Source organism: Halichoerus grypus, chromosome 8, assembly GCF_964656455.1.
Source record: "Halichoerus grypus chromosome 8, mHalGry1.hap1.1, whole genome shotgun sequence".
Lineage (NCBI taxonomy): Eukaryota > Metazoa > Chordata > Mammalia > Carnivora > Phocidae > Halichoerus > Halichoerus grypus.
In genome coordinates, this window is record NC_135719.1 from 79,877,074 (window position 1) to 79,892,097 (window position 15,024).

At 40.3% G+C, this 15,024-nt stretch overlaps 1 protein-coding gene across 1 annotated transcript; it reads left to right on the plus strand.

The window, feature by feature from the left end:
- The first annotated feature begins 109 nt into the window (after positions 1-109).
- Positions 110-14,618, plus strand: TOX4 (TOX high mobility group box family member 4). Its single transcript, XM_036114616.2, has 9 exons — positions 110-251; positions 463-531; positions 6,970-7,212; positions 8,084-8,344; positions 8,696-8,926; positions 10,767-10,847; positions 11,183-11,926; positions 13,025-13,188; positions 13,882-14,618. Exons 1-9 carry the CDS (start codon positions 246-248, stop codon positions 13,940-13,942), a joined length of 1,860 nt encoding a protein of 619 aa, XP_035970509.1. The 5' UTR covers positions 110-245; the 3' UTR covers positions 13,943-14,618.
- Positions 14,619-15,024: the final 406 nt, after the last annotated feature.

A 15,024-nucleotide genomic window follows, 5' to 3' on the forward strand; every position in this document is an offset into this window, starting at 1 on the left:
ACTGTAATACCCGGACAGCACCTCCAGGGACGCTTCCAATACTTCTATTTGCCATTATCCCACCAAGCTCCAGGGGGCGGTAGCTACCCTTTCCGTCCGCTCGGCCATCCCGGCAACAGCCCCACGGCTCTACTTCCAATCAGCGGAGAGCGACGCGCGTCCTTGCGGAAGTGACGGCAGTTCGAGTCCGGTGGGGGCGGTGGGAGCGATGAGGGAACTGAGACGGTGGTAGCCGTTGTGTGAAGATGGAGGTAGGAACCTGAGCGTTAAGAAGGCTGGAGAGAGAGCGCGGCCGACCGAGTCGAAGCAGAGGCGGGAAGCCGGGCGGAGAGGCGGCTGACGGGAGGGGAGAAGAGAGCCGGGTTTGGGAGTGTTGTCAGAATGTCGGGGACAGAATCCGTCGCTCCGTGCTAACTCTCTACTCCCCCTAACTTATCCCCGCCGCTTTCTTTTGGTTTCCAGTTTCCCGGAGGAAATGACAATTACCTGACGATCACAGGGCCCTCGCACCCCTTCCTGTCAGGGGCCGAGGTGAGCACGAGCTGCCGACGCTGTGGGGGGAGGGCCTGAGGCAGCGGTGGGGTAGGGCGGTGGGGAGGAGAGCGCGGACGCCCGGGCCCGGGGGCTGGGAACCGGGGGCCGAGATTGGTGTTCAGAGAACAGTGGCAGCTGCTTCCCGAGCCTATGAAGACTAAGGGGAAGGCCCGGGAAGCTGCTGTCATCAGAAAAGGAAGACTTTGAAAAGAGCTAACCCATTTCAGAGTGATTCTGGATTGGAAGACAGGGTGGAATTGTTTCCTTTCATTGGGGAGAAATAACTACAATTAGGGGGATCACAGCGGGAAGAAATTGGGGTAAGGGAGGAGTCTACTTAAGGGGTTAACTGTGAACATGTGTTCATTCTTGGAACTATCTCTGTTGTAGGGTCTTTGTTTCTCTTAAACTTCTACTCAAAAAAAAAAAAAAGTAGTTATGTTTACCTACAAGCTTGTTTCGCTAGTGACAGAATGAAAGGAAATAGTTGCCAGAAAACATGGAGTTGAGTACATGTGTTTCTGTTTGCCAGTGACTCAGAGTTTGGGCAGGTTACTTCACCTTTATATGTCACAGATTCCCTAGCTGTCAAATGGCTGTAATAATAGTTTCTTATGATGTTGTGAAGTAGAAGTAATGATTATGATGAGGTGCTTTAGTATCTGTGAAAAAGCTTTGCTTAAAATACTGTCATGATATAAATACATATCACTTGTTTAGACAGGGCAAAATAGTAAGATTTGGAACATAAAAAGTAAATTTCCCTGTCTTTGAAAAATTAGTCTTGAGCTTTCTAGGATTTGGGTTTTGTTTTGTTTTTGAGAATTTTAGTACTTTTTTTCCCCCAAAAGTGATGAGAACCACTTGCATCAGTTTTTGTTGTTTTTTTTGTTTTTTGTTTTTTTGTCCTAAGAATTCTCAGTTGCTGTTGAGTAGGCTTATCCTGGATTAAACCTTAATATTTCCGTGGATGAGAATTAGATTGAAAAGGGACAGTTGCTAGTTTGATTTCTTTATTGCCATTATTGGTTATTGTTATTCTCTTAAGGAGGGAAAAGTGTAGCTCAAATGAAGGACAAATTTAGAAATGATATAAAACTAAATCTCTTTGATGCTTTCCAGTCTCATTGCCGGTTTTTTCTGAATGATATCTCCATGGTTTAATTTCATTATTTGGAGTGTTGTAAATCTCACATTGGCCTTATCCACATGAACGTGCATCATTGCCAATTTCTTCTGAATCAGATTTAAATTTAGAGTGTGGTAAATTTCACACTGGCCTCATCAAGAAACTTTCCAGGTTTGAGTCTATCCTTTTTTTGTTTTTATGACTTTAAGAAATTTAACAACACAACTATTTTGCCAAGAAGCTCACAATTAAATTTCAGTGTCTTCCTTTAGCTTAGGTCTTTGTCGTTGCTAACAGTTCTTCTCATTACAACTTCACCCTTCCTTCCCCCCCCTTTTTTTTTTGACCTTTATTTCAATTGGTTTGTGGTTTTTGTTGTACCTGGTCTTATTGTGAACCACCCCCAATATAACTTAGAACTAGGTAAAGGTGATATTAAGTTTTTCTTTTAGAAAAAGAGTGATATTTAGAGTTTTCTTGCATGAAAAAAGATAGATATCCAAAAAATACTAACCATTAAAAAAATTGAAAAATTGGACTTCACTGAAATTAGGAATCTCTTTCCATCAAAAGACATCATTAAGAAATTAAATAGGTACACCACAGACTGGAAGAAGATATTTTAATATACATACCTGACACATATTCAGGTTATATCAAATACTTAATGTAGAGTAAAAGAATCCAATTTAAAAACGGGCAAAAGGGGCACCTGGGTGGCTCAGTCATTGGGCGTCTGCCTTCAGCTCAGGTCATGATCCCAGGGTCCTGGGATCGAGCCCCGCATCGGGCTCCCTGCTTGGTGGGAGGCCTGCTTCTCCCTCTCCCATTCCCCCTGCTTGTGTTCCCTCTCTCTCGCTGTGTCTCTCTCTGTCAAATAAATAAATAAAAAATCTTTAAAAACGGGCAAAAGATTTGAACACACACTTCACAAAAGAGGGTATCCAGATTGCCATTAGGCATATGAAAGAGTGTCATCATCACCCATCAGGAGAATGCCAGTTAAAACTATAACGAGCATGACTGTATACCCACTAGAGTGGTTAAAATTAAAAACACTGACAAAAGATTTTGCAAGGAAGTAGATAACTCTTAATCATTGCGGATTAAAGTGTAAATTGATTCAGTCACTTTGGAAAACAGGCAGTATCTGCTAAAAATGAACATATACCTACCCTGTGACCCAGAATTTCTACTCCTTGATGTATACATGAGAGAAATGAGTCCATATATTCACCAAAAACATGTATGTTCACAGCAACTTTCCTCATAATAGCTAAGCACTGGATACAACCCAAATGTCTATAAACTGGTACTAGTAAAAAGGGATACTACACAGCAATAAAAAAGGACATCAACTACTAATAAATGTACCTTGGGTGATCTCAAAAATATATTGTTGAGTAAAAAGCCTGACATAAAAGAGTAGACACTATATAAGTTCACTTTTTTTTAAATGAGTATAAGGAATAGACAATGTGAAACTATGGTAATAGAAATCAGAATAGTGGTACCTGTTAGGAAAAGGAGAGAGTATTGACTAGGAAGGAGTATGACAAAATCTTTTACAGTGATAGAAATGTTCCGTATCTTTGATCTGGGTGATGGCTAATTGGATGTTTCCATAATGTAAAAATTCCTTGAGCTATGTACTTTAAATTTGTATACTTAAGTTATACCTAAATAAGAATACTAAAAATTTCTAAGGAGTAAGTAAGTATCCAGAGAGGAAGGCTTAGGATGTGTTAATAGCATTGCTTGAGACAGGAAAGTTCTATCTGAAGGGAGTTTAATCTGTTTTCCTCATTCTCGTTGGCTCTTATACAATGATACTGTGCTTTGAGCACTTTTGGGAAATAATATAAAGATTCCTATTTTTAATTAGGAAAAGTACTTATAAATTAGAACCGGTTAATTATTTCAGGCTGAATAGTTAAAATTTTCACTACTACAGCATTTTTTTAAGAACAGTGAATTATCTTAATGACCCATTGTACCAGTGTACTATGAGTAAACAGGTGTTGGATTAAAATAAATTTCTTTAAAATGAGTAATCTACACAAAGTATTTTTTTTTTTTTAAGATTTTATTTATTTATTTGACAGAGAGAGACACAGCGAGAGAGGGAACACAAGCAGGGTGAGTGGGAGAGGGAGAAGCAGGCTTCCTGCTGAGCAGGGAGCCCGATGCGGGGCTTGATCCTAGGACCCCGGGATCATGACCTGTGCCGAAGGCCCATGCTTAACCGACTGAGCCACTCAGGCACCCCTACACAAAGTATTTAAAGAAATACTGGGTTGTATGTTTTAGCATGGGGAAATAGGAAAAGAGGGAAATCTTTTTTTTTTTTTTTTTTTTTGGTTCTCTAAATAGCTGAGCATCCTTGTTTATAAACTGTAATTCCCAAATTGTTTCCTCCCTCAAAAAGGCCCACGAATTTAACAGAGAAGGAAAAGAAGGCTGAATGAGAGGGTAGCTATATCATGTTCCTGTTTTCTCCTCCTGGGTCAAAATCACTTATTTTTACCTGAATATTTGCTACAGTTTTATCTTTGTTTTATATGTGGTAGAGTATGATCTAGTTATGTAGTAGATCCACTAAAATAAAATAACTAGAGGGGCACCTGGGTGGCTTAGTTGTTAAGCGTCTGCCTTCGGCTCAGGTCATGATCCCGGGATCCTGGGGTCCAGCCCCGCATCGGGCTCCCTGCTCGGTGGGAAGCCTGCTTCTCCCTCTCCCACTCCCCCTGCTTGTGTTCCCTCTCTCGCTGTGTCTCTCTCTGTCAAATAAATAAAATCTTTAAAAAAAATAAAATAACTAGATATTCATTATTGGCTTTTCCCCATAATGTTATAGATCATTTATGGTAGCAAAAGAGCTTTAGAGTGAATCTCTTGTGTTTATTCTAGTCTATAGTTTACCCTCTGTATTCTTGATCATTGCTATTCTTTTATTTCTTTTACTTAGGGAAGAAACAAGCAAATAAGCAAAACAAAAACCCCAAAAAAACAACATTAAAGCTATGGATACTGAATAACAAAGCTGTTTCCACATTCCAGGGGGTGGTGCATAGAAAGAATGCCTTGTTAATTCGATACAATGGAATCTCTGCATGTCTGGTTTTTTAGTGTAGTTCTTGAGAGCACTCCAGATGGTTTATGTGGGGTAGTCCTTTGCGGAACACTGGTCTCTTGTTTGGGATATGAATTTTTACTTTTTTTTTGTTCTCTTTAACAAATAGTATCATTTTCATATCTTTGCAGAGTTGACTTTTTAAAGCCAAAAAAGGATAGGCATTTTTTGCTTTGTCAAAACATTCTGTTTCTTGTAAAAATTGAAAACTACTATCATACAACTATTAATCTAGTACAGTAAATGTTTCCCCGATCCTTTTTCCCATCCCCATAACTTTGTTCACATGAAAATTTGGTAGAAATCTTTGTACTCTCTTCTTGAAAAATCTCACATGAACCTAAACTGAAATTTCAGAGAGAGTCATGGACCTGAAGTTCCGAACTTTCACGCAAGAATCATGAGCTGTGTACTGAGAAAAGTTCAGCTATTGCGGAGATTTTTAGTTTTTCCCATCAAGAACTGCTTGCTCCTATGTTACTTGTACAACTCTCATGTTACATCTCAGACAACTACCAAATTTTTACCATGTTAAGTAAAATAGTAAGGATCTTAGAGAAGGAAAATGTAGAAATGAAGTTATATATATATCTTGTTTGTCTTGTAGGAAACTTTTTTGAGTTTGCCAATGTGATTCAGAGAGATTAGGCATTTCACAGACATATTTTTGTTCTCCCTAGTTTCTACTAGCTGGAAATTCCTTTTTAGCAATGTCTTCATTAAAAAAAATTAAAAAAAAATGGTGGGGCACTTGGCTGGCTCAGTCAGAAGAGCAAGCGACTCTTGACCTTGGGGTTGTGAGTTCAAGCCCCACGTTGGGTGTAGAGATTACTTAAATAAAACTTAAAAAATAAAATAAAAAATGGTGATATTAGTGAGACCCTTTCTGGGCCAGTAATAACCTTGAGGAACTCTTAAAGAATGTATTATTTAATCATGAGGAAAAAGTGTGGGTACCTATGGAATTTGATCTGAATCAGTTGATATTTACTATGCCATGTGATAGGTTGATTGAATTTAAAGTTTCTAAATTCTAATTATCTATAACTGATTAGCAGGTTGCAAGTTAATAATAATTAGGATATTAATGTTATCATTAATAGCAATGATTAATAGTTATTAAACAAAATAACAATATAAGGAGAGTACTGTTACAACTCTCATTTTATAGATGAGGAAAACCCCTTCAGAGTCCTTTAGTAAGTGGCAGAGCTGGAACTTGAACCCAGACCTCTCTGACACCAGAGTCTCTTGCAAGTATTTATAATGCTCTTACTGCAGATGTCGCCATTTTAGTTTTTTACTGTCAAAAAGGAACCATAGCATTTAATGTATCTTAGTTCAGACATTGATCTGTTAGCTCTACGAATGGTGGACCCATTCAGTATAGAAAGAGTCTATTACTGTAGTTGAATTCAGAGGAAGGAATTGGGTTTTATAGCTAGCTGGAGTAATCTTCTGCTTCCTCTCTTATAGAAAAGGCTCTATCAGAGCAAGACTAGGAATGTTAGAGAACCAGTTTGCCTTTTGGCTGTAGCTCTTATGAAGGTTTTTCTCCTCAGTATATTAACCTTATCTTGACATTGTTGGGTTTTCCAAAAATAAATCTTACTTGTTGTTAACGTCATGATTACTAAGATGGAACTCTTAAGTGTAGATATTTTAGAAGAGGTATCATTCCGTGACAGTACCTTTTAGGATTTGCTTCAAAGGAACCTAAAAACAGTAGTCAAAAGTATAATTGTCTGGTTGAAAATGAATTTCTGTGGTCTGATAGTTCAGGTGTATAATTGCAAAATAACTGGTGTCTATTAGAATCTTTTGAGAGTTTTTAAGCATCGTAGGCAAAATGATTTATAAAGACTGGGTCCTTACTAATAGCTGAGTCACTCATTAGAACAATAAGCATGATAGGATAACAGATGGCAAAGATAAAAAACTGAAAACTGTGATTGATTTTGGCAGCCTCGTATATGCCATATGACCAAGGGTATTTGGGAGAACAGAGGTTTGTTTGTAAAATTAAATAGGTCCTAAGAAATTGATAACAAAAACAGGATCCAGGCTGAAAAGAGGTACACTAAGAAACTCCAGTACCCAGCCATGTTCTTCACTTAGCAGTATGCGGTTCCTCCTCTTCCCACTAACTTTTTTCCCCTTTTTCCCCCTACAGACATTCCATACACCAAGCTTGGGAGATGAGGAATTTGAAATCCCACCTATCTCCTTGGATTCTGATCCCTCACTGGCTGTCTCAGATGTGGTTGGCCACTTTGATGACCTGGCAGACCCCTCCTCCTCTCAGGATGGCAGCTTTTCAGCCCAATATGGGGTCCAGACATTGGACATGCCTGTGGGCATGACCCATGGCTTGATGGAGCAGGGCGGGGGGCTCCTGAGTGGGGGCTTGACCATGGTAAGGGGCAAGACATTATCAAGCTTACCCAAGCTCATGGGCTTGGTAGTGGTAGGGGAGATAAAAGTGACTCTCTCTTCCCTACTACACTTGGGTATTACTTGGTTCTCATTCTGTGTTTAAAGGCTCACCAACAAAGACTTAATTTCCCCTGAAGGAAATTTATCATTTGAATTAATTTTACTTGAAAAATGATTTAAAATTATAAAATGTACAGTGTTCACCCGGATATGAAAATGATTGGGATGGGGGGTGTGTTTTTTTCCCCATCTATAATTGCCATCACATCCTAGGATTAAAATGTGAGTGTGAAAAAAAATGTGAGTGTGACAGCTGGCACGTTGAGAGATTTATTCAAAACCAGTCTGAACCAATGTATTGTGGATTACTTTGTTATAAATTGGTGTATTGGACTTCCAGCACATTTCATCAGTAGCACATCTTCACAGTATATTTGATGCCAAACATCTCTAACATTGGCCTTATTTACTCTTGATTGCCTGTATGTTGCAACTTTAAAAACCATTATTGTAGGAGAGTACAGGAAGGAAGTTTTTCTTTACCCTATGTGTCATCACTACCTCCAGATTACTGAATAATTTATTTGTTGTTTAAACTAACTTGTCCAAAATTAAGACTTCTCTGGTTATTTTTCATTATTTTGGAACAGGCTTTTGAGTACAAAGAAGTGACTTTAATAATTTCTGTACTTTATTAAAAAGCTTAATATAGATAAGTTATTTGATGTTTAGTCTTTAAATGATGATACAATCTGGGTAAGCAAGGGTTATAAACTGTCCTGAATTCAGTGGGGGGAAAGAGTGGTGTTTTTTTATATTTAGTGTTTAATTAGTCCTTCTGCTTCTCTCAGGACTTGGACCATTCTATAGGAACTCAGTATAGTGCCAACCCACCTGTTACAATTGATGTACCAATGACAGACATGACATCTGGCTTGATGGGGCATAGCCAGTTGACCACCATTGATCAGTCAGAACTGAGTTCTCAACTTGGTTTGAGCTTAGGGGGTGGCACCATCCTGCCACCTGCCCAGTCACCTGAGGATCGTCTTTCAACCACCCCTTCACCTACTAGTTCACTTCATGAGGATGGTGTTGAGGATTTCCGGAGGGTGAGGCATTCCCTGCCAAAATCAAATCTGCCATGATATTCTGGGATAAAACTCCTGGCATACAGAGCCTACTCAGTATTATTTGCTCCTGCCCTGCCATCTCCTCTGCTCTTTTCTGGGTATGGGGTCCTGCCTCTCAATCTACAGTTTATAATGCTTTTCCCAATCCCCATTCTAATTGGTCCTCACATACTTTACTAATGTCTTAATCCTATTGCCTCTTTTTAGCATTTCTGAAAATTCCATCCATGTGCCTAGTTAGTTCCCCCATATTAAAGTCCTTTTCTTACAGTTCTCCAGACATGATACTTCCTTCTTCCCTTTTGTAATTCTCTCTTTTCTCCCCTGCAGCAACTTCCCAGCCAGAAGACAGTTGTGGTGGAAGCAGGAAAAAAGCAGAAGGCCCCAAAGAAGAGAAAAAAGAAAGATCCTAATGAACCTCAGAAGCCAGTTTCAGCATATGCTTTATTCTTTCGTGATACACAGGCTGCCATTAAGGGACAGAATCCCAATGCCACTTTTGGGGAGGTTTCAAAAATTGTGGCCTCCATGTGGGATAGTCTTGGAGAGGAGCAAAAACAGGTGAACAAAACATGGAGGGACTAGTGGGTAGTGAATGTCCTAGAAATTTTTAAGTAAGGGGATAAAAAACTAAGTTTTCTTTTAACTTTTTAAGTTGTTCTTATTTAATATCAACTCTTTGTTAACAGCACATTCACAGATCATACTTTGTCTTAAAGTTACAGCCATCCACTGAATCCAGAATGCACATCAAAAACTATTAATAATGTTTATAAAAACACTGAATCTAATTGAAACCCCGTTTTTTTTTTTGTTTGTTTTTTTAATTTATTTATTTGACAGAGAGAGAGAGCGAGAAAGGGAACACAAGCTGGGGGAGTGGGAGAGGGAGAAGCAGGCTTCCCGCGGAGCAGGGAGCCCGATGCGGGCCTCGATCCCAGGACCCCGGGATCATGACCTGAGCCGAAGGCAGACGCTTAACGACTGAGCCACCCAGGCGCCCAACCCCGTTTTTTTTTCCATCTGTAAAATTAGGCCATTCCTTGGTAAATAGCATCTCTAAAATCCACTAGCCTTAAGTATGAATTTAGAGTTTAGTTTATGGTTTTTTCATTGTCCTAGTATAAACTTGAAAACTATAGTTAATCTCTCTAAATTTAATATGGATTTAAAAAATAGGGGCACCTGGGTGGCTTAGTTGGCTAAGCATCCAAATCTTGGTTTCATCTCAGGTCATGATTTCAGGATTGTGAGATTGAGTCCCACGGTGGGCCCCGCACTGGGTGTGGAGCCTGCTTAAGATTCATTCTCTCTCTCTCTCTTTCTCTCTCCCCCTCTCCCTCTCTCCCCCCCCACCCCCCCCCACTCCTCTCTCCCTTGCTCTAAAAAAGTAAATAAATAAATGAAAATTATGATACTATGTAAATATACAATACAATTAATATTGAAGATGGCTATAATTATCATTGCCCTAAACTCCCCAGGTCTTCTGTCAAAGTGAGTCTGCTACTTAATATTTGAAACAAAAAGCTGAAACTTACAGCAGTTATCTATTGCTGCTCAACAAACCACAAATTTAATAGCTTTAAATAGTGGCAGTTTATTATTTCTCATGATAATATGAATTGGTTAGATGGTTTTTCTGATGTTCTTGCCTGGGCTCATTCTTGTGGTTTGTCAAATGATAGCTGGTATGGCTGGCCAAGGTGACCTTGCTCTCATGTCTGACATTTGGTGCTACTTGGCTTAGATTCCCACACATGGCCTCTCATCCTTCAAAAGGCTAGACTGGCTTCCTTATAGTATGGCTGACTTAGAGCAAGGTCTCTCTGTCACTTCAGGCAGAATTGCATGGTCAAAGCAATTCATAGAGCTATCCCAGATTCGAAGGAAGGCACCTTCTTATGGTCAAAGCAATTCATAGAACTATCCCAGATTCAAAGGAGGGGGAAATAGGCTTCAGCCCTCGATGGAAGAAAAAGTATGCAAGATGGGAGGAATTCTCGTGGCCATCATTGCAAATAACTTGCCACATTCCTTAAGGGAGAATATACCCATTAGACACAATCCCAGGCTAAGCAGACTGTTAATCTTACACAATGTTTGGATCTGGATTTTTTCTTTTTTCTTTTTTTTCTTTTGTTATGAAAGTGGGCATGAGTTGGTGTTAGCTACAGAAGTGTAGTTGTCCTGGCAAGACTTGCTGATTGGCTGACTTTCAGATGCATGGTCACTGGAAGGTCTGCCATGGAGGCTATCTTGATTACTAGCCAGAAGGATATTCACTAAAAAGAGTTGTCAATATTTAACTGAGATGAATTGTCATTCGTTGATAAATAATATAGAATTATTAGTTTTTTCTAGGAGTATGGGGACTTTAAACAGTCTGCCTTTCCTGTAGGTGTATAAGAGGAAAACTGAAGCTGCCAAGAAAGAGTATCTGAAGGCTCTGGCTGCATATAAAGACAATCAAGAGTGTCAGGTAAGAGGGTTACTTAAAGCAATAAGAAGATTTTTGGAGCTGTTTATTAGCAGTTAAAAGAAGTAAATACCACCAAAAACCTGTAGGACCCGTTAATACTATGTTGTATTAAAAGCTTAAAAGTATGTAACAGGTTTCCTATTGTTTCCATCATAAACCTTGCCACAGTCTGTCTGTCTGAGGTTATCTCCATTATTTACTCTCACAGCTCTTTTCTTTCTTTCTTCCACTCTGTGATGTATCTTTTCTTAGGAGATGATTAGAGTGAATATGTTCTGGGGAAGAGAGTAAATTTCCCAATGACTTTCTTTCTTTCCTTTTTTTGGGTCTTTTAGGCCACTGTGGAAACAGTAGAATTGGATCCAGTGCCACCGTCACAGACTCCTTCTCCACCTCCTATGGCTACTGTTGACCCAGCATCTCCAGCACCAGCCTCAACAGAGCCCCCTGCCCTGTCCCCTTCCATTGTTGTTAACTCCACTCTTTCCTCCTATGTGGCAAACCAGGCATCTTCTGGGGCTGGGGGTCAGCCCAATATCACCAAGTTGATTATTACCAAACAGATGTTGCCCTCTTCTATTACTATGTCTCAAGGAGGGATGGTTACCGTTATCCCAGCCACAGTGGTGACCTCCCGGGGGATCCAACTAGGCCAAACCAGTACAGCCACTATCCAGCCCAGTCAACAAGCCCAAATTGTCACTCGCTCAGTGTTGCAGGCAGCGGCAGCAGCTGCTGCTTCTATGCAACTGCCTCCACCCCGACTACAACCCCCTCCACTGCAACAGATGCCTCAGCCCCCCACTCAGCAGCAAGTGACCATTCTGCAGCAGCCTCCCCCACTGCAGGCCATGCAACAGCCTCCACCTCAGAAAGTTCGAATCAATTTACAGCAACAGCCACCTCCTCTGCAGATCAAGATTGTGCCTCCACCCACTCTGAAAATGCAGACGCCCTTAGTCCCACCAGCTGTGGAAAGTAGTCCTGAGCGGCCTGTGAACAACAGCCCCGAGGCCCACACAGTGGAGGAAACCTCTCCTGAGACAATCTGTGAGATGATCACAGATGTAGTTCCTGAGGTGAGCCTGTTTTCAAGTCTTTCTCCAGACCAGTGGAAAGGTAGAATTATTTTGGTTGACCCAATAAAAGTGGAGGTTGCTACTGGCATTTAATGTCTGGCAACCAGGAGTTCCTGTAGGAGTTCCCTGCCAACTGTGACTTGTCCTACCCATGATAATCTGTATTGTTCTTGGTAAGAAACATTTAGGAGGGTGTCCTGTCCCAGACCACCCCTTAACTAAGCAAAAGTCATACTGCAGTTCTACGAGAGCGGATAAAGCCTAAGCGTGGAGTTACTTTTCAGAGGTATCTATCCAAGGATCCTAAACTTTGGAGATACAAGTTCTTCCATTTCTCCTACATCTCTGCTGCTTGGCTTGATGTGTTTTAAGTGGGGGATGGAAAGCTTGAAAAAAATTGGTTCATATTATTGAGTCTTTCCAAAGAGACATAAATAGATGCCAATTACCGTAGTTTTAATAAATTTGTACATCACTAACAGTCATTTAAAATAAAATATGTTTTGGGGCGCCTGGGTGGCTCAGTTGTTAAGCATCTGCCTTCGGCTCAGGTCGTGATCCCAGTGTCCTGGGATGGAGCCCCGCATTGGGCTCCCTGCTCAGTGGGGAGCCTGCTTCTCCCTCTCCCATTCCCCCTGCTTGTGTTCCCTCTCTCGCTGTGTCTCTCTCTGTCAAATTAATAAAATCTTTAAAAAAAAAAAATGTTTTGAGACTCCAGGTCCACAATTAATGAAGCAATCATTTAAAGAAAAATAACCCCCCATCAGCAGGAAACTATGAATCTCCGAGGTCTTTCCCTTTTTCTAATGGCATAAACCAACCTCTACTCACACTGTACTTTTGAGATTTTCAGAGGAGTAGTAGTCAACTGTGAAAGTCAGTGATAGATACAATTAAAGAGGACTAGCCAGCATTCCGCCAATTGGAAGAATCTTCATGTCAGTCTCAAGCTGCGTGTAGAGGGGGAGACCAAGAACTCTTTTAGGACTCTACCCCCATATGGGGGCAGCTCCATTGGTTCCCAGAGTTAGTTTGACTAGCTGGCTAGTTAAGTAAGTAGCAATCTAATTCATCTTTTGTGCTCTCTTCCTCTCATAGGTTGAGTCTCCTTCTCAAATGGATGTTGAATTGGTGAGTGGGTCTCCTGTGACACTCTCACCCCAGCCTCGATGTGTGAGATCCGGTTGTGAGAACCCTCCTGTTGTGAGTAAGGACTGGGACAATGAGTACTGCAGCAATGAATGTGTGGTGAAGCACTGCAGGTGAGCTTATAGTTTCCCTTCTTATAATTCAGATATTGCTAAGTTAACTGTTGGAAAACGGGTAACCCTGAGCATCACCTGACCTTAGGTAGACTAGATTGCTATATGTGTGTCTGATTATAGAGGCTACTAGAAAAGCTTCCCCTGCTTAAAAAGAGCTTACATTTCCCACGTAGACAAAGATGATATAATTAGCAGTTTTTGCTTTTTGGTTACATTATATTCAGTTACATGTGCTCTTTAACATTCAGTTACATATGGTCTTTTAAAAAATTGTAACACCTTAAGCTGTTAGTGACTATGGATATTAGCTTAGCTTCTCTCCTTACTGCAAATCCAGCTACTCAGGGAATTAGAATTTGAGGCGGACCATTATGCTAAGTGGTAAGTAGCATAAGAAGAAGGTGCTAAGTGTGGCAGAAGGGGTGGGTGGTAGGGGCGAGAGAAGTTCTGAAGATTTTGCCCACCTCCCCAATTTTCCTGGGATTTACCTCTATCTATGAAAGTATTGGTATTTTCCTAAGTCAGATCTGCTTCAGCAAATCAGGATTGTCTAAACTTAATTAAGGCCCACTGCCCTTATATTCATATCGGGTGATATCGTTTCATCTTAATGAAGCTATTTAAGACAGAGTTCAAAAAGGCTGTATCTAGGCTGTAATTCTAAGTTTATGTGTATCTCTTCTCTCTTAGGGATGTCTTCTTGGCCTGGGTGGCCTCTAGAAATTCAAACACTGTGGTGTTTGTGAAGTAGTCCTTCCTGTTCTCCAAGCCAGTCAAGACTTATCTGCTGGGAACATGTCTAAGAGCCTCTTTTTAAAAAACAAGTTGGGCTTCTGGTAGTGCCTGATCTCAACCCATGATGGTCCTTCGTGCTTCTCCCCTTTTCTGTCTCTTCATCAGGGGCCATACTATGGAGCAAGGCCATTGAGTTGGCCGTAATCTGGAATTGCTTTTTACTTTCAAGTACAAGCAGAGATACCAGTGATAATAGCAGAGAAGGGTAAAGGGAATATGAACAAGCAGAACATAGGGGTGGTGATGGTGGGGGGTTGTTTGAGGAAACTCGGTATAATTGTCATAGGACATGCCTACACAATTATTAAAATGATGGGAGAATACTCAGCTTTGAGCCTAGGCTAAAACACTGTGTGCATCCATTTTAAAGGGGATAAAAAGTTGCATTAAAGGTTATCTCTTAAACAGGAACGATTGCTGTCACACCTATACATTGCTTGGAGAACAAAAGTTTTCAACAGAGCAGGCACCCTGGGCTGTAGGGAAAATACTATCACCTGGGAGTTTCTTATTTATTTCTCTTTACAAATAATGTTATTTCTGTAATCCTTGATCCTCCCTCTTGCACTTACCACAGTTTATGAGTGTAAAAGGCAGAAGTCTATATCCTTAATATAAGAGGTTTTACCAAAGTCTAAAGAAGTTGTGTTCACTTGTGTTTGATGAAATATCTTTTAAAAGATAGGCTGGAGGTGTTTTCACTTACATAATATATAGGCTAATTCTCTGTACACCCTAGGGATTCATTTAAATTTAATCTAAGATGTGCTTATCTCATTTTTCTTGGAAATAAGCTAAAAAAAAAAAGACAAGCAAAGCCACATAGTTGTGAAAGGGTAAACAAATATTTAGAGCATGTTAGCCCTAATGATGATAACCTTAAGTGAAATCAAATCTTACCTTGAGAAATAGCTGTCCCAGAGAACCCCCCTTCTTGATTACGACATTCATGTAGTACTAACTGCTAACCACTTTGATCCTATATAGTATAATCAACATTTTAATGCTTTCCATGCACTCATTTAGTTTGAACCCTAC

Coding starts and splice junctions, on each gene's coding strand:
- TOX4 (XM_036114616.2), top strand. Junction 8,345..8,695: donor GTGTTGAGGATTTCCGGAGG/GTGAGGCATTCC, acceptor TCTCCCCTGCAG/CAACTTCCCAGCCAGAAGAC. Junction 13,189..13,881: donor TGTGTGGTGAAGCACTGCAG/GTGAGCTTATAG, acceptor CTTCTCTCTTAG/GGATGTCTTCTTGGCCTGGG.